Source organism: Pecten maximus, chromosome 16 (genome assembly GCF_902652985.1).
Source record: "Pecten maximus chromosome 16, xPecMax1.1, whole genome shotgun sequence".
NCBI lineage: Eukaryota > Metazoa > Mollusca > Bivalvia > Pectinida > Pectinidae > Pecten > Pecten maximus.
Genome location: NC_047030.1, coordinates 36,285,127 through 36,307,707, shown reverse-complemented (window position 1 = coordinate 36,307,707; position 22,581 = coordinate 36,285,127). Strand labels below are relative to the sequence as shown.

The 22,581-nt window shown below is 39.6% G+C and overlaps 3 protein-coding genes across 8 annotated transcripts in view; 2 read left to right on the top strand and 1 right to left on the bottom strand.

The window, feature by feature from the left end:
• Positions 1–22,581, top strand: part of LOC117314740 — a gene marked incomplete in the record, with an annotated part of 896,274 nt that overhangs the window by 535,340 nt on the left and 338,353 nt on the right.
• The window catches only part of LOC117314739, a 439,277-nt gene that overhangs the window by 412,186 nt on the left and 4,510 nt on the right, over positions 1–22,581 (bottom strand). For 2 of the 4 annotated variants that reach the window (XM_033868827.1, XM_033868828.1), the window contains exons 2-4: positions 14,373–15,026; positions 7,982–8,296; positions 353–466 (exon numbers count right to left, since the gene is read on the bottom strand). The exons of the other annotated variants lie outside the window; for them this stretch is intronic. In XM_033868827.1, the coding sequence (XP_033724718.1) occupies positions 353–466; positions 7,982–8,296; positions 14,373–14,985 (1,042 nt within the window). In that variant the 5' untranslated portion in view covers positions 14,986–15,026. The remainder of the gene's footprint in view (positions 1–352; positions 467–7,981; positions 8,297–14,372; positions 15,027–22,581) is intronic. 4 annotated transcript variants of the gene reach the window in all.
• On the top strand, positions 18,520–22,402 carry LOC117314753. 3 transcript variants are annotated; one of them, XM_033868850.1, is made up of 6 exons: positions 18,520–18,553; positions 18,586–18,909; positions 19,590–19,628; positions 19,893–20,189; positions 20,289–20,573; positions 22,127–22,402. In XM_033868850.1, the coding sequence occupies exons 1-6, from the start codon at positions 18,530–18,532 to the stop codon at positions 22,130–22,132; spliced, it is 975 nt and encodes a 324-aa protein (XP_033724741.1). In that variant the 5' UTR covers positions 18,520–18,529; the 3' UTR covers positions 22,133–22,402. The 3 variants fall into 3 exon arrangements, with proteins under 3 accessions (XP_033724741.1, XP_033724739.1, XP_033724740.1); XM_033868848.1 differs by lacking the exon at positions 22,127–22,402 and adding an exon at positions 22,007–22,084 and having other exon boundaries at positions 20,289–20,552; XM_033868849.1 differs by lacking the exon at positions 22,127–22,402 and adding an exon at positions 21,994–22,046.

Genomic DNA, 22,581 nt, shown 5'->3' with positions numbered 1-22,581 from the left:
CCATCTATGAAGAGTGTTTGATTCCAACATATCTGAGAGCAGAGAAGAAGATTTTTGAAGTTTTAGTCAATTTGACCCTTTTTGCCCCCACCCCTCAGGCCCTTTGGGGGTGGGGACCATATAATTTACAATTTTGGATGACCTTTAGCCATAGAAGCTTCCTGCCAAATTTCATAGGATTTGGTTTGTGGGCTTTGGAGAAGAAGTCGAAAATGTAAATTGTTTACGGACGCACGACGGACGACGGACGACGACGGACAAAAGGAGATTAGAATAGGTCACTTGAGACTTTGTCTCAGGTGACCTGAAAAAATTAATGCCTAATGATTTCATGCTACTACAGTATACATACCTCCATCATCAATAATTCTGCCTCCTTCGCCAAGAACCAGATTTTTTGGTTTAATAGTCAAATGAACACTTGTGGAATTCTTCAACACCTGGTTAATCTCACAGGTATTAACCACTGAAAAAACAAGAAACCTTTGAACTTTGATATAAATATAGGCCATTTATTCTTCAAGTATTTTGATTAAAGTTTAGATATTTTTGAATTACGTGCCGTACAAACTTGGTAACCCGCCCCCAATCATACTACAAGCCCAATATCAGGACTCTTGGTTATTAAGAAGAAATATTTTAAAGATTTAGCCTATTTGACCCCTGTGACCTAAAATTTATTTGATTACACTTGGTAGCTAGCCCTTAACTCCAACCTGCTACAGGTCCAACATCAGGTTTCGGAGTCTCTTAGTTGTTTTGTAGTCCCTGCCCTAGGGTTTGTCAGTGCCAATGTGAACATACTATTCAAAAGACATGCATCCCATACTGATTATTCTAACCAGTATGTATTATTTTAATGGCAATTGGAACAAATCAGTCAAAAACGTGTTTTTCCTATATAAACTATAGTAAAATTTTGCTTCTCTCTAGGGAGAAACATGAGATCCCAGGGTCATGAATTCACACTTTTGTAAAGGACCTTATACAGTCAAACCTGCTTTAGCGACCACCTGAATTAAACGACTTTCTTGTATTTTTTCCTCCCGTTATTTACTATACTAGTGACCTGAATTAAGCGAATACCTGTCAGACGCGACTAACGACCATCATTTCCGTGTCCCAAATGCTGAAAAGCGACTTTTTTCAGCGACTTTCCGAGTTTTAAAACGGAAGCAGAAGTCATAATCAAGAAGAAACCGGACGAACTTGTCTGCTTTTAAAGATTAAATCAAAGTACTGAAAGTACTGAAGACACAAACGAAAACAAATTATTTTAACTGCTTTTGTTTAGTGGGGACATGGTCAACTTTGTATGGAACATCACCAATACCTGATTAGGACTAGGACAAAATATTGGAAAGAAAAGAAATTCATATCTACTTTTGATTGCAAGTGCGTCTTGGCAGCTAATTATCAGAATAGGTACTCGGGTAATCTTATTTGACATCTTCAATGGGTTAATGTATACGTAGTTGTAGATGTAATATGAAGGTCCTAGATTACCTGTAAAATTAATGAGGCCTTTCTTTTCAAACTTTTGAGGATCCCATGCCTATAAGCGCTTCACAAATTATCATTATCATTAGCATTTGAAAAAATATTTATACATTTGATGTAGCGCCCCATCTAGCTACCAGCTTTTAGATAAGAGAGAGCTCAGGTTAAAAACATTTGTGTGATTGTTTTAGGATTTTATCGTGTGTGTGAGCCCTGGTTTGAATGATGTTATTTCAAGGTTTTGAATGATATTTTGTGGCAGATTGTTCTATCCCTTCAGTACCTTCTGTAAAATAGCGATAACAAACTTCAATTGTCAAAATACAATATGGCTGCCTGTCGGCCATGTTGTTTTCCGATTAGTCTCAAAATGCAATATCCATAACTAGGCACCGAGGGGAGCCTACAAATAAAATTTGAGAAAGATCCCTTCAGCACTTTCTGAGAAATAGTGATAACAAACTTCAATTGTCCAAATCCAAGATGGCTGCCTGTCGGCCATATTGTTTTCCGATTGGTCTCAAAATGCAATATGCATAACTAATGTAAGCACCAAGAGGAACCTACATATGAAATTTGAGAAAGATCAATTCAGTGCTTTCTGAGAAATAGCAATAACAAACTTCAATTGTCAAAACCTAAGATGGCTGCCTGTCGGCCATATTGTTCTCCGATTGGTCTAAAAATGCAATATGCATAACCACCCACCAAGGGGAACCTACATATCAAATTTGAGAAAGATCCCTTCAGCACTTTTTGAGAAATATCGATAACAAACTTCCATTGTCCAAATCCAAGATGGCTGCCTGTCGGCCATGTTGTTTTCCGATCAGTCTCAAAACGCAATATGCATAACTAGGCACCGAGGGGAACCTACTTTTGAAATTTGAAAAAGATCCCGTCAACACTTTCTGAGAAATAGTGATAACAAACTTCAATTGACAAAATCCAAGATGGCTGCCTGTCGGCCTTATTGTTTTCCGATTGGTCTCAAAATGCAATATGCATAACTAATGTTAGCACCAAGAGGAACCTACATATGAAATTTGAGAAAGATCAATTCAGTGCTTTCTGAGAAATAGCAATAACAAACTTCAATTGTCAAAACCTAAAATGGCTGCCTGTCGGCCATATTGTTTTCCGATTGGTCTCAAAATGCAATATGCATAACTAGAAACCAAGAGAAACCTATGAAATTTTAGAAGATCCCTTCAGTACTTTGAGAAATAGCGTTAACAAGAATTGTTTACGGATGGAGGGACGGACGGACCAGTGACGCAGGGCGATTTGAATAGCCCACCATCTGATGATGGTGGGTTAAAAACACCTGGGTCTGATAAACAGACTCTGGAGGCATAGAATGCGGATGTAGACAGGGCAGGGTATACCATCACGACGGGCACATTAAACTAAGCACTATATTCAAAACTTAGAATTACATGCTCATATCAGCTCAGACTTGAGACAGTTTCTTAATCGCTCATTAGAGTGAACATGATTTTCATATAGCACTCTACGTTATATGTTTACACTCCATACTGTGTAGCTAAAAATAATCTATACAACAAAAACACATTCATTCACATGTACAGTTCAAATCAATTTGAAGTGGAATTTTGTTTTTCACTTATGTACATTGCATCAAATATTCTCCGCAATAGTATATGTACCATATACATAACTGTAACTGCATGATACATATATATATGTATGTATGGTATATATATCATGTTAATTAATGTTAGTGAGATGTGAATGTAGCTATATGTATTGATATCATCGATTTCAAAATCAGAGGTTTTTTTTTAATCTGCAGCATCTGTCAGATGAAAATGTAGTTCGAATGCCCAAACTGGATGAACTGTACATGTAGTAGCATTCTTCAAAGTCCATTATGAATGCTTTTCATACAAATGTATTTCTTTCAATTGTTCATGTGTTTAAATTATTAGAACACTGAAGTAATTTTTATTTTCATAAAAATGGAAGTACTGCTTATCTTTAAAACTAAATTGGATATTGATAAGATAAATTTGCCAAAATGTTAAAAATCAAACCTTATTAAGTAGAATCTAAACAGTTGTAAATGGCTAAGCCCACTATTCTTAACAACAAAATTACTTATTTTGATTCTCTGTCAAATATAATCAGGTTACTTGAAGACTTTGTCAGAAAAGTTAACACATATGTACATTATTAATAGTTGCTTTAATTAAATTAATCTGAATTTGAACATTAAACCGACTTAACAATTTAAATGAAAAAAATGTGTTTTCACCATTTACCATAATTGACAAGAAGAAAATAATTATTTAACTCAACCTATGATATAGTATGTAACAGCCATCAAGACAATACTATTATCTTTAGTCATGCCAAGTTATTTCACAATAGGATATATGCACAACACAAAAAAGTTTTACAAATTTTTGTTGTTTAGAAGAATAATGAACTTAGTAATTTTTGCTGTTCTTCTCAAATAATATGTACTAGTGTTGTAAAGAAAAAAAGATTAAATAATAATAATAAATCTAAGTTAGAATAAATTATTTGCATTGATTTATCAATACTATACTGTGCATTAGTTTAAAGGTTAATTTAATTCAGAAGCTGAAATGATTTAAGACAGAAAAAACCGCAGATGTAGGAATATAACATTTCCACTGCCTTTAAATATTTCTGGTTAAATTTAGCAATCAGTACATTTCCATGAAAAATGGTGTTTTCTAAAGAGTTACTGCCCTTTAACCGTCCCTGAAGCGTTCAAAACTCCACCAAACATAATAAAGGTCTATGTAGATGTACATCGTAGACCCCTTTCTTTTTTATAATATGCTTCGACTGTTATGTAATATTTCAAATGATAATGATAGATCATTTTCTATTTTTTTTAAACCATCACGAATATTAGAAAAAAAGAATCAGTCGCTATAATTAGAGATGAAATTTTCAGTGACGTCTACATCTGCATGCAGACAGCCACGTTAATGCGGTACGCGTTCTGTAAACGAAAAACTTCATGTGCATTACGTAGGATATAATCAATAGATCCGAAGTCAATATTAATATTCACAAGTCCATTTGACATTTCGAAACCCTATTCAGTGAGAATTTATTTAACTTTTTATTTGCAAACATGCGTATGGTACTCGACTGCCGTTGTTGTGATATTGTCATGATGAATAGACAACTTTTTTTCTTTCGTAAAAAAACATCTATATAATCTAACCATCTGCAGACTACATCAATCACATGCAAGTTAATATTTCAGTGAGAAAATGACATTCAAAGTTGGGTTTGATCACCTACTCTTTCTTTTATTATTGTTTACATTACTGAAAGATGGCGGACAAAATCGGATGCTGGATGAGTGATTTTTCAATGTACAAAATAACAACGATATTCCGACGAAACTTTATCAATATTATAACCCATTCAGTAACATGCCACCAAAGAAAAAAAAACACATAGATGTCGATGATGAAAATTCAGCGTGATGTTAGTAGATTTTTCTTCCGGGTCACAGTTATGCAGCAATATGGCGCCAGCGAAAAGTCGATTGTATCATTCCGCGTGAAATCTAATGCGTTCAACGCGGAAAAATGTTCTTACGTATCATCGACAGAACATACTTAAATTAAATACTTTGAAAACTATCTATTTGTGAGGTTCTGTTGTTTTGTCATATATCTAACGAAACTGCAGTGTTGCATTTGACTCCGTAAGTCACGGGACTATTTTTTTTTGCGATAGAATATGATTGTGAAGTGGCAGTGGAAGTTGTGTCAGAGCGAACGAAGATGCCAAAAAAAAACACATTGTCCTGTCAGCTTCTAAAATACAACAAAACAAAAGGTGATTTTTTTTAATAGCTGAACTTCACTGTATGTCATTTTTTATCGTGAAGTTAAACAAATATTTACTGCATAACATTACTGTAAAGCAACGTTTAGATTGGCCAACAGCAGTATCCGCCAGAGCCCTCAAAAGCGCTGACATAGACTCAAACTTACGTTTGTGTCTACGTTTGTGTCAACAAAACAAAAGGTAATTTTTTTATAGCTGAACTTTACTATATGTCATTTTTTATCGTGAATATTTACGATATTTACAAATATTTACTGCATAGCATTACGGAGTTACTGTAAAGCAACGGTTAGATTGGCCAAGGCAGTATCCGCCAGAGGGCATCGTAGATTTTGTCAGCTACACCTCAAAAGCGCTGACATAGACTCAAACTTACGTTTGTGTCAAAAAATACTTCTGAAATGTGTTATTCTGTCTCAAAAAATGTATTGAATTTATTATCTTTGCCCTGATAACACCCAAAAACAAATGAAACTGTACTTTACTTCTAAAGAATGAAAGAAGGAGATGGGATATGGCGAAAAAACTTATAATTAGGACCTTTCTATCTACGAAGAGCATTTGATTCTACCATATCTGAGAGCTGCATGAGAAGAAGATTTTTGAAGTTTTAGTCAATTTCACGAAAGTCGATCACAACAAGAGGCCCAGGGGCCTTAACGGTCACCTGATTCTAAATTAAAACCCTTATATTATTGTAGTATGCATTCTCTGTAGCAAGTATATAGTGGCACTGTTGGCCATGGTGGCCATCTTGGATTTCTGACCGACCCAATAAATAATAACACTTGGTCTGGACAATCTAAGGATAATTTCTGGTAAGTAAGAGCTGAATCCCACCGGTGGAATTTGAGAAGAAGTTTGAAATAGGTGTTGTTCATGAAAACCTTGATTGCGCAATCATGTTACAAAATGGCCATCATTGCTGCCATATCAAAGTTTTTACGAGGCCGAAAAAAAAACACTTTGTTGGCCCTCCTCCCTTAACATCCTCACCAATTTCCAGCTCGATGGCACCAGTGGAACTGGAGAAGAAGTTTAAAATGTGTTTTTTTAAGATTGCAGATATGGCGGCCATCTTAGATTTCGAACTGACCCGAAAAATAACAACACTTGGTCGGGATCATATCAGGATCATTTCAGGCAAGCTTCAGCTCAATAGCACTGGTGGAACTTGAGAAGTGTAAAATGTGTTTTTCAAGATGGCGGCTATGGTGACCATCTTGGATTTCGAACCGACCCGAAAAATAACAACACTTGATCAGGATCATCTCAGGATCATTTCTGGCAAGTTTCAGCCCAACAACACTGGTGGAACTTGAGAAAAAGTTTAAAATATGTTTTTCAAGATGGTGGCTATGGCGGCCATCTTGGATTTCGGACCGACCCGAAAAATAACAACACTTGGTCGCAATCATATAAGGATCATTTCAGGCTAGTTTCAGCTCAATAGCACTGGTGGAACTTTAGAAGAAGTTTGAAATGTGTTTTTCAAGATGGCGGCTATGGCGGCCATCTTGGATTTCAGATCGACCCAATGAATAACAACGCTTGGTCAGGATCATCTCAGAATCATTTCTGGTAAGTTACAGCCCAACAGCACTGGTGGAACTTGAGAAGAAGTTTAAAATGTGTTTTCAAAATGGCGGCTATGGCGGCCATCTTGGATTTCAGACTGACCCAAAAAATAACAACACTTGGTCAGGACCATCTCAGGATCATTTCAGGCAAGTTTCAGCTTAATCCCACTGGTGGAACTTGAGAAGAAGATTGAAATGTGAAAAGTTTACGCACGACGCACGGCGCACGACGACGGACGAAGCATGATGACTATAGGTCATCCTGACCCTTCGGGTCAGATGACCTAATAAAATGCAGAAGGAATTAAATTTCTTGATATATTCCCCATGGTGGGTCTCGCCCCTCCAGCCACACCTCTATATACAATACCTATTGACCAATGATGTTCCAGACTAGATTTCATCAACCTCCCGGCCACACCCTCAATTATAGATCTCATATGCAAAATAATGCTCCAGACCAAATTTCATCATAATCCAGTTATTTGTTCGGGACTATTATATACAACATTAAATCTCCTTAGCCCAAAATGTCCAGTTATTTGTTCGGGACTATTATATACAACATTAAATCTCCTTAGCCCAAAATGTCCAGTTATTTGTTCGGGACTATTATATACAACATTAAATCTCCTTAGCCCAAAATGTCCAGTTATTTGTTCGGGACTATTATATACAACATTAAATCTCCTTTGCCCAAAATGTCCAGTTATTTGTTCGGGACTATTATATACAACATTAAATCTCCTTAGCCCAAAATGTCCAGTTATTTGTTCGGGACTATTATATACAACATTAAATCTCCTTTGCCCAAAATGTCCAGTTATTTGTTCGGGACTATTATATACAACATTAAATCTCCTTTGCCCAAAATGCTCCTACGTTTCTAAATTTCATCAAAAATGTTAATGAACCACAAACAATGGATAGACATAAGTCAACAGATGCTGCGCTATGGAAAAGCTGAATGACCCTTGCGATTAGGGCCAGGTGAGCTAAAAATGATCAATAAATTCATCCTGTCTAGATTTTACCTTGTATGATTTGTAAATCATTTGCCACGGATTCCTGTCTGGTCGCTATGGTTTCTAGCCTGCTGGGGACATCAATGATATCTGTCACTATGGTTTCCTGCCTGGCTGTATCATTACTGATGTCCATTGTCATGGTTTCCTGTCTGGTCGCTATGGTTTCTAGCCTGGTGGGGACATCAATGATATCTGTCGCTATGGTTTCTAGCCTGGCTGTATCATTACTGATGTCCTTTGTCATGGTTTCCTGTCCGGTTACCATAGTTTCTTTCCTTGCATTGACATCACTGACGTTTGTTGCCATGGTTCCCTGTTTGGCTGTAGAATATAAACAATACTTATATTACAATACAAGTTACCTTCATCATCTTGTCATTAATGTCATTTGATGAATCAAGTATATTTTCTTTAAATATTTGCAAATGCACATCCCAATCAACAACAATTATTTGATCAGCCTGTATCCATTTTCTCTGAAAGGATCCATTTCAGCTGGATTAAGTTTTCTAAACGAACTTAATTGGAAGTGATATATTTAAAATGGCCAACGCATGATGAATGTCTGGCATTAATTTAGTCACCATATACACAAAAAAACACAGTCCTTGGCCACTTGGAGGAAAAACACAATTTTTTTTTTTCAAATATCGAACTAAACATGCCCCTGTGCTCTATAATGTATATAACCTACCAATCGCAAGCAATCTCTCAGAGTGTATTTTTTAATGGATTGAATCGCCATTGATCACGATTGACTCACAATTCTAAAGAGTATTTATAATGCTGTTTATACATGTATGTACATGTACACATAGATGTACACTCAGCATGAGTGTCCTCTGACCCTGACACATAGTATTGCCTCATAGTCTGGGTATACGTATCTACCTTTGCTTCTGAGTTTACAAATTAAACTGATTTCATAGATTTTGAATATGACATTGATACCTTAAATAATGAAGATACAAGAGGCCCATGGGCCTTAACGGTCACCTGATTTTGGAAATATTATGACACTTTTTGGCCTGACCCATCAGCCTAAGGGATCAGTCAGGGCCAACATGTGCATACCAATAAGCAGTCATCCCATGCTGATAATGTTAACAAATTTAGAATTAATTTCAAAACAAATAAAACAAATGATAGTCAAAAATGTGATTTCCCTATAACTATAGTAAAGTTTATCCCCTCCCATGGGGCAAACTTGAGACCCCAGGGCTAGGAAATTCACAATTATGGTAAAGCACCTTAAGACCCTTCCATCTGTGAAGAGTATTTAATTCTACCTTATTTGGGTTGTAAGAAGAAGATTTTTTAAATTTCAGTTAATTTGACCCTTTTTGACCCCGCCCATCAACCCCTGGGGTCAACCAGGGCCAATTTGTACATACCATCAAACTGTCATCTCAAGCTGATAATGTTAACCAAGTTAGAATGAATTCCAATACAAATCCAACAAATAATTGTTAAAAATGTGATTTCCCGATATAAACTATAGTAAAGTTTACCCCCTCCCCAGGGGCAAACATGAAACCTGAGGTCATGAAATTCACAATTATGGTAAAGCACCTTAAGACCCTTCCATCTATGAAGAGTATTTGATTCTACCATATCTTAGAGTAGAGAAGAAGATTTTTGAAATTTCAGTCAATTTGACCCTTTTTGGCCCCGCCCACCAGCCCCTGGGGGTCAACCAGGGCCAACATGTACATACCATCAAACTGTCATCCTATGCTGATAATTTGAACCAAGTTAGAATGAATTCCAATAGAAATTCAACAAATAATAGTCAAAAAGAGGCCAAAAGGACTTCAACGGTCACCTGAGATTTGAAATATTTCAGTTAATTTAATTGACCCTTTTTGGCCCAGCCCATTAGCCCCTGGGGGTCAGTCAGGGCCAACATGTGCATGTCATCAAACTGTCTTCCCGTGCTGATTATGTTAACCAAGTTAGAAAGAATTCCAATCGAAATCAAACAAATTAGAGACAACAAGAGGCTCAGGGGCCTTAACGGTTATCTGACTCTAAATCGAAAACCTTATAATATTGTAGTATGTGTTCTCTGTAGCAAGTATATAGTGGCACTGTTGGCCATGGGGGCCATCTTGGATTTCTGACCGACCCAATAAATAACAACACTTGGTAAGGACCATCTCAGGATCATTTCTGGTAAGTTAGAGCTGAATCCCACTGGTGGAATTTGAGAAGTTTAAAACAGGCATTGTTCAGGAAAACCATGATTGCACAACCATGTTACAAAAATGGCCGCCATGGTTACCAAGTCAATAATTTTATGAGGCCCAAAAATAACAACACTTTGTTGGCCCTCCTTCCTTAAAATCCTCAACAATTTCCAGCTCAATGGCACCTGTGGAACTGGAGAAGAAGTTTAAAATGTTTTTTCAAGATGGCTACCATGGTGGCCATCTTGGATTTCTGGCTGACCCAATAAATAACAACACTTGGTAAGGACCATCTCAGGATCATTTCTGGTAAGTTTGAAATAGGTGTTGTTCAGGAAAACCATGATTGCGCAATCATGTTACAAAATGGCAACCATTGCTGCCATTTCAAAGTTTTTACGAGGCCAAAAAAATAACAATACTATGTTGGCTTGCCTTCCTTGACATCCTCACCCATTTCCAGCTCAATGGCACCAATAGAACTGGAGAAGAAGTTTAAAATGTGTTTTTCAAGATGGCTGCCATGGCGGCCGTCTTGTATTACAGACCAAACCAAAAATACCAACACTTGGTCGGAATCAAACATTTCAGGCAAGTTTCAGCTCAATAGCACTGGTGGAACTTCAGAAGTTTAAAATGTGTTTTTCAAGATGGCACCTATGGCGGCCATCTTGGATTTCGGACAAACCCGAAAAATAACAACACTTGGTCAGGATAATATCAGGAGCATTTCAGGCAAGTTTCAGCTCAATAGCACTGGGGGAAATTGAGAAGAAGTATAAAACATGTTTTTCAAGATGGCGGATATGGCGGCCATCTTGGATTTCAGACCGACCCAAAAAATAACGAAAAATAACAACACTTAACAGCACTGGTGGACCTGGAGAAGAACGTTAAAATGTGTTTTTCAAGATGGCGGCCTCATCGGCCATCTTGGAATACGGACCAACCCGAAAAATAACAACACTTGGTCGGGATCATATCAGGATCATTTCAGGCAAGTTCCAGCGCAATAGCACTGGTGAAACTTGAGAAGAAGTTTAAAATGTGTTTTTCAAGATGGCGGCTATGGCGGCCATCTTTGATTTCGGACCGATCCGAAAAATAACAACACTTGGTCAGGATCATATCAGGATCATTTCAGGCAAGTTTCAGCTTTATAGCACTGGTGGAACTGGAGAAGAAGTTTAAAATGTGTTTTTCAAAATGGCGGCCACGGCGGACATCTTGGATTTCGGAACGGCCCGGAAAATAAAAACACTTGGTCGGCATCATATCAGGATCATTTCAGGCAAGTTTAAGCTCAATAGCACTGGTGGAACTTGAGAAGAAGTTTAAAATGTGTTTTTCAAGATGGTGGCTATGGCGGCCATCTTGGATTTGGGACCGACCCGAAAAATACCAACACTTGGTCAGGGCCATGTCAGGATCATTCCAGTCAAGTTTCAGCTCAATCCCACTGGTAGAACTTGAGAAGAAGTTTAAAATGTGTTTTTCAAGATGGTGGCTATGGCGGCCGTCTTGGATTTTGGACCGACCCGAAAAAATAACAACACTTGGTCAGGGCCATCGCAGGATCATTTCTGGTAAGTTTCAGCTCAATAGCACTGGTGGAACATAAGAAGTTTAAAATGTGTTTTCAAAATGGCATCTATGGCGGCCATCTTGGATTTCGGACCGACCCGAAAAATAACAACACCTGGTCAGGACCATCTAAGGATCATTCCAGTCAAGTTTCAACTCAATCCCACTGGTGGAACTTGAGAAGATGTTTGAAATGGAAAAGTTTACGCACGGCGCACGACGACGGACGAAACATGACGACTATAGGTCATCCTAACCCTTCGGGTCAGATGACCTAAAAAGTAGGTCACAGTGACCTAATTTTGCAATATTTGCTGTCAGCATGCAATTATCATCAGTTGATGTTGTCCTATCATCATCCCTACTTTTCATTTGCACAAGTCACAACATAGAGAAAGGTAAAGACAAAGTTTGATTTAAATTATCAAAAGTTTTCCGATATCTACCATATTTACACATTAAAGCTAGACACTGGGTAACTGGGCAGCTCTGGAGATAGGGCTTTGTGACCCTAAACCAGCAATACTATAGTTTCATGCAAAGATTAAGATAACAGGTTTTCTCATCAAAACTAACTAGTATCAGAGAGTAGAAAATCCAAAAGCCTAGTTATCTTAAACAAAGAAATGTTCTACAGCACCCCCCATTTGGGACCCCTAGCAGCAATGTTCACATTGAAGATATATACAGTGGGTGCTGCAAACAGCCAAGCTAGCCAGCTGCAAATTCCCCAATTTGGAACCCCTAGCAGCAATGTTCACACTGAAGATATAGACAGTGTATACAGACAGGTACAAACAATACAATTAAATTAATTAACAAGAGGCTCAATGGGCCTGTATCGCTCACCTAGCTCTACAGCAACTTTGAAGTTGATTGAGGTCATTTATAAAGATACTATGTTGATTACCTCTTTATTCAAATATCATTGTTAGCTAGTTTTATTCATATCATAAATGTTCTAGTCCTTCATTCCAGCATTCTATTGGCCTAATATCAGGTCTTGGAGGCTCTTGGCTATCGCAAAATTACAGTTTACAGATTTAAGCCGATTTAACCCTTGTGACCTTGAATGTAGATCAAGGTCATTTATTTTAACAAAATTGGTAGCCCTTCACCCCAGCATGCTACAGGCCCAATATCAAGTCCCTGGGCCTCTTGGTTATTTAGAAGAAGTTGTTTGAAGATTTTAGCCTTTTTGACTCCTGTGACCTTGAATGAAGATCAAGGTCATTCATTTGAACAAACTTGGGAGCCCTTCACCCCAACATGCTACAGGCCAAATATTAGGTCTCTGGGAATCTTGGTTATTGAGAAGAAGTTGTTTAAAGATTTTAGCCTTTTTGACTCCTGTGACCTTGAATGAAGGTTAAGGTCATTCATTTGAACAAACTTGGTAGCCCTTTACCCCAGCATGCTACAGGCCAAATATGAGGTCTCTGGGACTGTTGGTTATTGAGAAGAAGTCATTTCAAGATTTTAGCCTTTTTGACTCCTGTGACCTTGAATGAAAGTCAAGGTCATTCATTTGAACAAACTTGGTAGCCCTTTACCCCAGCATGCTACAGACCCAATATCAACTCCCTGGGACTCTTGGTTATTGAGAAGAAGTCGTTTAAAGATTTTAGCCTTTTTGACTCCTGTGACCTTGAATGAAAGTCAAGGTCATTCATTTGAACAAACTTGGTAGCCCTTCACCCCAGCATGCCACAGACCCAATATCAACTCCCTGGGACTCTTGGTTATTGAGAAGAAGTCGTTTAAAGATTTTAGCCTTTTTGACCCCTGTGACCTTGAATGAAGGTCAACGTTATTCATTTGAACAAACTTGGTAGCCCTTTACCCCAGCATGCTGCAGGCCCAATATTAGGTCTCTGGGCCTTTTGGTTATTGAGAAGAAGTTGCTTGAATGGAAAAGTTGACGCCGGACGGACGACGGACGGACGCCGGACGCCGCGCCACGGCATAAGCTCACTTGCCCTTCGGGCAGGTGAGCTAAAAATAGCGATAAGAAGAATTGTTTACGGACGGACGGAGGGACGGACGGAGGGACGGACGGAGGGACGGACGAACCACGGACGCACGGCGATTTGAATAGCCCACCATCTGATGATGGTGGGCTAAAAGTCTAAGACAGCCACCTATCGGCCATTTAGTTTTCACGATCAGTCTCACAACTAGTGAGTTCAACTAATACTGACTCGACTAAATCAAGTATCTACTTAAATGATGGCACTTTTACATGTATGTCTCACTCCTGACGAGTTAAAACAGATCAAATGTTGAAACCAATTCTCCACCTCACAGCTAGTCCATTCATTCTTTACAGTACAGTGTTGTTTCTATCGCTACCAGTAAAAAGTCGGGGATAACCAAGCATACTGGATATTACTTAAGCAATATATGTCCCCTACTGCCCCCCCCCCCCCCCCCCCCCCCCCCCCCCCCCCCCGCACCTCCTAAAATAGAAATGGTGACCTTAAAGTTTTGTGTTTGCGTGAAGTTTCATCAAAGGGAATGAAGCCCTAGGGAGCTGACACATATTGGTGCTACGTACGTACGTATGATGAAAACTATAGTTCACTCTGGTTTGACCGGTAGAGGACAAATGACATAAATCTTACCTTTAATGTCCTCAACAACGGCCTCAAAATCGTCTTGTTTCCTCAGTTTCTCTATATACTCATCCTCTGTATCAGGGTCCATGGTCACGGTCAACAGGTTGTCCACTGCTGTCACGTATGTATTTCCTGTCAGAGCACCTTGTTCTATCTCAAAGATAATCTGGCGGATAAAGTCCCACTTATCCTGTAAGTCTGTATCAGAAAGTGATGCTGTCGGGAGGTGTCCATGAGCTTCATTCCGTAGGATTCTCAACCGGTCAATATTAGCTGCTAGGGACCGGTCTGTCTTGTATGGTGACTTGCCCCAACCCTTTGTATGAGGTGGAATGTTGATACCCTGGAGGTTACGGATTAGTCTGTATATAAGGGAGAAGTCTAAATCCTCCAGGGTACCGTTAAACACTCCACCTGGTGGGAACAGGAGCTGCTGTTGGCGGTATTCGAGACTTCTAGTAAGATGGACCCTTTGACTCTGGAGAATGGCATTAAGTCCAGGAGGAGGTATTTTTGCTTTCAGCACAGCCCTTAGAACATCACAACAGACATCAACAATAAGTCGAGACAGTCTCGCAAAATTTGTGGTTTCAGTACTTGAGCAATAATTGCTGGCCATTTTGAAACTGGGGCAGGCTGGAAGAAGACAGGATCACAAAGCTGGAAAAAAGAGGGATTGTATTATTTATTTTTTATTCAAGATTGATCATTATACGATCCTTCGGGTGAAATGACCTAACAAGAGGCACAGAAGGACCTGAATATAGTCATATGACTTTAACTAGTTCAGTACCGTTGTCGACTATAGTCGACATAAAAATGTGCTCCCTCTTTCCCGTTGTCGACTATAGTCGACAGACTAAGTTGACGTTTTTAAAGTGTTGATTTGTTGACAGCATCAACCGATAAATACAATTACCAAATGCAATGATTTATAAATGTGCTCAAAGCTTTTGAAACAAACACTTTGGTTGTTAAATAATTTTTATTTCGATTGTTTTCCGTGTTTTTTCGGTAGAGTAATAGTTGATTTTTTCTCAATATGTTCATTGTTCTTAATGTAAACAATATGGCGGCTTGCTACATTTGCATTTTAGATATCAGAGTCTAGGACGTTTCAGAGTGATAAATCTGATCTAGATATTATTTTGTTAAATATTTCTTAATCATGTACAAAGATAACACTATCCTTTCTGTTTCTATATGAAAATAACAACACACCAAAATGCACATGTAGTCTGTCATTTTGTTTAAGCTTCCGGGGGCGAGCCTAATAACTACTTCCGGTACGGAATCCGGAAAGAACACAAAGTACGGAAATAGTTAAAGATAATAAAAATATTGTAGCATACACCCTATTAGTGTTATAGTCATCAGCATTATTTTATAGTCACCCGGCCAGTATTGTGATATAGTCACATGGTATTGTGATATAGTCACACAGTATTGTGATATGGTCACCACGAATTGTTATATAATCACCCAGTATTGTGATATAGTCACCCAGTATTGTGATATAGTCACCCAGTATTGTGATATAGTCACCCAGTATTGTTATATAGTAACCCCGTATTGTGATATAATCACACAGTATCGTGATATAATCACGCAGTATTGTGATATGTTCACCAAGTATTGTTATATAGTCACCCAGTATTGTGATAAAGTCACCCAGCATTCTGATATAGTCACCCAGTATTGTGATATAGTCCCCCAGTATTGTGATAAAGTCACCCTGTATTGTGATATAGTCACCCAGTATTGTGATTTAGTCACCCAGTATTGTGATATAGTCACCCCGTATTCTGATATAGTCACCCAGTATTGTGATTTAGTCACCCAGTATTGTGATATAGTCATCCAGTATTGTGATATAGTCACCCAGTATTGTGATATGTTCACCAAGTATTGTGTATAGTCACCCAGTATTGTGATATAGTCACCAAGTATTGTGATAAAGTCACCCTGTATTGTGATATAGTCACCCAGTATTGTGTATAGTCACCCAGTATTGTGATATAGTCACCGAGTATTGTGTATAGTCACCCAGTATTGTGATATAGTCACCCAGTATTGTGATATAGTCACCACGTATTGTGATATGGTCACCATGTATTGTGATATATTCACCCAGTATTGTGATATAGTCACCCAGTATTGTGATATATTCACCCAGTATTGTGATATAGTCACCCTGTATTGTGATAGTCATCCAGTATTGTGATATAGTCACCCAGTATTGTGATATGTTCACCAAGTATTGTTATATAGTCACCCAGTATTGTGATAACGTCACCCAGCATTCTGATATAGTCACCCAGTATTGTGATTTAGTCACCCAGTATTGTGATATAGTCACCCAGTATTGTGATATAGTCACCCGGTATTGTGATATATTCACCCAGTATTGTGATATAGTCACCCAGTATTGTGATATAGTCACCGAGTATTGTGATATGGTCACCCAGTATAGTGATATAGTCACCCTGTATTGTGATATAGTCACCCAGTATTGTGATAAAGTCACCACGTATTGTGATATGGTCACCCTGTATTGTGATATAGTCACGCAGTATTGTGATATAGTCACCCAGTATAGTGATATAGTCACCCAGTATTGTGATAAAGTCACCCAGTATTGTGATAAAGTCACCCAGTATTGTGATATAGTCACCGAGTATTGCAATATAATCACAGAGTATTGTGATAAAGTCACCACGTATTGTGATATAGTCACCCAGTATTGTGATATAGTCATCCATAATTTGAAAGTAAAGAACATGTATCCTCATTTGAATTGCAGTAATGTTTTGTAATTTTTTCTTGATTTTTTCTTAATTTGTTCTTAATTCCTTAATTCCAGTCCAAATTTCTCTCTGAATATTAGTCACACAAATCTGGCAGCATGATTTACCCCCCATCAACCTAAATACACAGAAAACACTAAAAGACAAAAAAAAAAAAAAAAAAAACCTTCCTGTTTTGATAAACAAAGAACGTTTTACAGTTTAAATAAATCTAACCTTTGCCTATTAAGAATAGCTATTCAAGTATAACTGCAAGTAACCGCTTTCTTAAATTATTTCATTTTCACAAATGGTCCACCAGTGACCAACTTTTCCCACCTCAAAAATTTCAAGTGTAAATTCCTATGTTAGAGATAGAAATATCATATTTATCCATGGCAAGTGTAGAAACATTTTTTGCTTGCCCGAACTCAAGTTTTGGTTGCTGGGACATCCGGCAAGTAGATTTCTTCACCTCCTTTATACAAGTTGTATTGCTATTCAGAGTTACACAATTGGACTGCCGGATATAAAAAGAGTAACTCATTTGAAGAAGTATTTAAATTGGTCATTTGATGGCACCCACAGATTACACACCACGTATTTGCGAGGATAGTCCTAGATGGGAAAAGGCTATGAAAGGGAAAGGTGTGGTAGAGAGATTGGGATTATATGGAGGGGAGGGGTGACAAATGGGAAGTGTGAAATAGTGGTAATGGCTATGTAGGGAAAGGAATGACAGATGTGTAGGGGCTTTGGAGGGGAAGATGTGACAGAAGGGTAGATAGAGGCTTTGGAGGGGAAGGTGTGACAGAAGGGTAGATAGAGGCTTTGGAGGGGAAGTTGTGACAGAAGGGTAGATAGAGGCTTTGGAGGGGAAGTGTGACAGAAGGGTAGATAGAGGCTTTGGAGGGGAAGTGTGACAGAAAGGTAAATAGAGGCTTTGGAGGGGAAGTGTGACAGAAGGGTAGATAGAGGCTTTGGAGGGGAAGTGTGACAGAAGGGTAGATAGAGGCTTTGGAGGGGAAGGTGTGACAGAAGGGTAGATAGAGGCTTTGGAGGGGAAGGTGTGACAGAAGGGTAGATAGAGGCTTTGGAGGGGAAGTGTGACAGAAGGGTAGATAGAGGCTTTGGAGGGGAAGTGTGACAGAAGGGTAGATAGAGGCTTTGGAGGGGAAGTGTGACAGAAAGGTAAATAGAGGCTTTGGAGGGGAAGTGTGACAGAAAGGTAGATAGAGGCTTTGGAGGGGAAGTGTGACAGAAAGGTAGATAGAGGCTTTGGAGGGGAAGTGTGGCAGAGGTGTAGGGGCTTTGGAGGGGAAGTGTGGCAGAGGTGTAGGGGCTATTTAAGGGAAGTGTGACAGAGGTGTAGAGGCTATGGAGGGAAGGTGTGACATAGAGGTAGAGGCTTTGGGAGGATGAGTGACATAGAGGTAGAGGCTATGGGGAGGATGAGTGACATAGAGGTAGAGGCTATGGGGAGGATGAGTGACATAGAGGTAGAGGCTATGGGGAGGATGAGTGACATAGAGGTAGAGGTTATGGGGAGGATGAGTGACATAGAGGTAGAGGCTATAGGGAGGATGAGTGACATAGAGGTAGAGGCTGTGGGGAGTATGAGTGACATAGAGGTAGAGGCTGTGGGGAGGATGAGTGACATAGAGGTAGAGGCTATGGGGAGGATGAGTGACATAGAGGTAGAGGCTATGGGGAGGATGAGTGACATAGAGGTAGAGGCTATGGGGAGGATGAGTGACATTATACAATTATTGCCCTTGTTCCGGGTTGACATGAATATTTGACCACCCGAGAGGTGTCATGTCACCCGAGGGCCTAGCCCGAGGGTGACATGACACCTCAAGGGTGGGCAAATATTCATGTCAACTCGGAACAAGGGCAGTAATTGTTTTATTATACCGAAAAAAACATAAGTGAATTAATTTTGGTATCAATAAGTTTATTTATTACTATCAACAGTTTTTAAGAAAAGTTTTTAAGAGGTACCCCATCGTCTTTCTGGACCCGGCATAAAATTCTCCCAATTGAACTTTCAATGTATGGACGTCGAAGTTTTCACAATCCTTTGGTCTAGGCCTACCTGTTGCAGATAGGAAATGTCTAAAGGAATCCACGGCCACATTGATGACCCTTTTGGTGTTTTTAGAATCCTTTTCTTGCAATAATTTCGCCAATTCCTCCTCTGTTGGCAGACGATAGCGTCCGCCGGCAGCCATTGTTGTTGTCAAGCAGAATACTCGGAACTTCTCTGATTCGACTACTTTTGAAGACGTTACGGAAGAGAGTTCCGAGTTGGGGCTCACGAGAGGGTGACATAACGATTTTGGAGGGCTCACGAGAGGGTGACATAACGAATGTTTTTAATCACGTGACATGGTTTTCACTAATCAGAAGCTGTGATACAAGTCTGAGGTATAATAAAGAGGTAGAGGCTATGGAGGGAAGGTGTGACATAGAGGTAGAGGCTATGGAGGGAAGGTGTGACATAGAGGTAGAGGCTATGGGGAGGATGAGTGACATAGAGGTAGAGGCTGTGGGGAGGATGAGTGACACAGAGGTAGAGGCTGTGGGGAGGATGAGTGACATAGAGGTAGAGGCTGTGGGGAGGATGAGTGACACAGAGGTAGAGGCTGTGGGGAGGATGAGTGACATAAAGGTAGAGGCTATGGGGAGGGTGAGTGACATAGAGGTAGAGGCTGTGGGAAGGATGAGTGACATAGAGGTAGAGGCTATGGGGAGGATGAGTGACATAGAGGTAGAGGCTATGGGGAGGATGAGTGACATAGTGGTAGAGGCTATGGGGAGGATGAGTGACACAGAGGTAGAGGCTATGGAGAGGATGAGTGACATAGAGGTAGAGGCTATGGGGAGGATGAGTGACATAGAGGTAGAGGCTATGGGGAGGATGAGTGACATAGAGGTAGAGGCTATGGAGGGAAGGTGTGACATAGAGGTAGAGGCTATGGAGGGAAGGTGTGACATAGAGGTAGAGGCTATGGGGAGGATGAGTGACATAGAGGTAGAGGTTATGGGGAGGATGAGTGACATAGTGGTAGAGGCTATGGGGAGGATGAGTGACACAGAGGTAGAGGCTATGGAGAGGATGAGTGACATAGAGGTAGAGGCTATGGGGAGGATGAGTGACATAGAGGTAGAGGCTATGGGGAGGATGAGTGACATAGAGGTAGAGGCTATGGAGGGAAGGTGTGACATAGAGGTAGAGGCTATGGAGGGAAGGTGTGACATAGAGGTAGAGGCTATGGGGAGGATGAGTGACATAGAGGTAGAGGCTATGGGGAGGATGAGTGACATAGAGGTAGAGGCTATGGGGAGGATGAGTGACATAGAGGTAGAGGCTATGGGGAGGATGAGTGACATAGAGGTAGAGGCTATGGAGGGGAGAGTGTGACTAATGGTGGGCCGATTATCGATTATAATCGAAAATTAATCGAAATTAACAAAATACAGCGACAATCGATTGTTAAATTCATAATCGATTAGTGAAATTTCCATTGAAAATATCTCCCGTAAAAAGTGCGGCGTTTCCGGAATAAGTGCCCTGTGTTGGTTTCTGTGTTAGTCACTGTTCCGGTCACGAAAACGCTTCACGCACTCAAATTATATACAGTTATAAAGCGTCTGTTTGACTCATACGCTTGAACAAAATGGAGGCACTTGAGACGGTGACACATGGCCTCAGACCACAATTATACTTCCGGGTCGTTGTACACGAATGTAGTACATATTGAAATTTCAGGACTGTTGCTAAATATTTTTTCCTGACTTAGCTGTTACAGATATGGACATAATTTTAGCATAGATTTATAGTGCAATATTTAATCTAGTGGCAGAATTTTGTTTTGACACCATTTCCATGTTTGTTTGTGAGGCAGGACACGGGGAGTTATAAGGCTTGAGTAGTAATATTTTGTGATTTTCCGGATTTTCCTACAATATATTACGGTGGTTACACTTAAATATAAATAACTTTGTTAAATGCCGGTCATGGGGTACTTTCCAGCTCACTGTATGTTCAGCTTGAATAGTTCTACACGTGATGTGAAAGCCAGATTTTTTGCAAACTTCTGAAATATTTTAATTTCGATTTTTCTTTGGTAGAACAAAGAGGGAAATTAATTGTGGTCTGAGGCCACATGAGGCGGAATTATTCAACCACCCAGACGCGAGTACCTTTAGTATGGAAATATTTTGGATTTGGAAAATTAAAAAAGGGCCTCCAAATAAAGAAAACCTCGATATGAAGGTGGCAGTTTGTCGCCTTCGCTGGTAGTCGTATGCTAATAAAGATAAGTTGATTTTTTTTCTCCCGTATGATGGCGTATCAAGTGACTTGTTTCAATTTGAATTTCAACGTTTGCCGGTGATATTCATGTTAAAGTAAACGAAACCAAAAGTTACATACTGACTGGTCTGTTATGTTACAACAGTGGCTTTAGTTTTGGATTACGTTGACATGTTTCTAATACTGGATTTCTGTACCAATTAATGAGAGTATTATACAGATTGTGGATGGGAAATAATAACAACAACGTCTCGTATGACTTCTTTTATTTCTATTAATCTGGTATGTTCATTGGAAACTTGTTAATATTGTTTTAAACTTTTAATCATGAATTAATTCACAATACATTTTTTCAAATATTCGTAATACATTTAATAAATTCCTCTGATTTACATATTATCCAATTATAATCGATAATCGATCGGAAGGGCCTATCCGATTATCCCGATTAATCGATTATGAAATCACATCCGATTCCCAACACTAAGTGTGACAAAGGGGGAAGGGCGATGGAGGGAAAGTGTGACATAGAGGTAGAGGCTATGGGGAGGATGAGTGACATAGAGGTAGAGGTTACGGGAGGATGAGTGACATAGAGGTAGAGGTTATGGAGGGGAGAGTGTGACAAAGGGGGAAGGGCGATGGAAGTACGGGTGTGACAGAGGGGGAAGCGCTATTGAGGGAAAATGTGTGACAGACGGTACTGACTATGAAGAGGGAGGGTGACAGAGTGGTAGGGGCTATGGAGAGGAAGGGTGACAGAGGGTACAGACTATGGAGAGGAAGGGTGACAGAGGGTACGGACTATGGAGAGGAAGGGTGACAGAGGGTACGGACTATAGAGAGTGAGGGTGACTGAGGGTATGGACTATAGAGAGGGAGGGTGACAGAGGGTATAGACTATGGAGGAGAGGGTGACAGAGGGTACGGACTATGGAGAGGAAGGGTGACAGAGGGTACGGACTATAGAGAGGGAGGGTGACAGAGGGTACGGACTATAGAGAGGGAGGGTGACAGAGGGTACGGACTAAAGAGAGGAAGGGTGACAGAGAGTACGGACTATGGAGAGGAAGGGTAACAGAGATTACGGACTATTAAGAGGGAAAGG

Bases quoted from the DNA above. Each gene is read 5' to 3' on its own strand.
- LOC117314753 (XM_033868848.1), top strand. From the start codon at position 18,530: ATGGAGGGAAGGTGTGACATAGAG. The intron at 18,554-18,585 runs GTAGAGGCTTTG...AGTGACATAGAG, and splicing joins AGGGAAGGTGTGACATAGAG to GTAGAGGCTATGGGGAGGAT. The intron at 20,553-22,006 runs GTAGAGGCTATG...TGTGACATAGAG, and splicing joins GGAGGATGAGTGACATAGAG to GTAGAGGCTATGGGGAGGAT.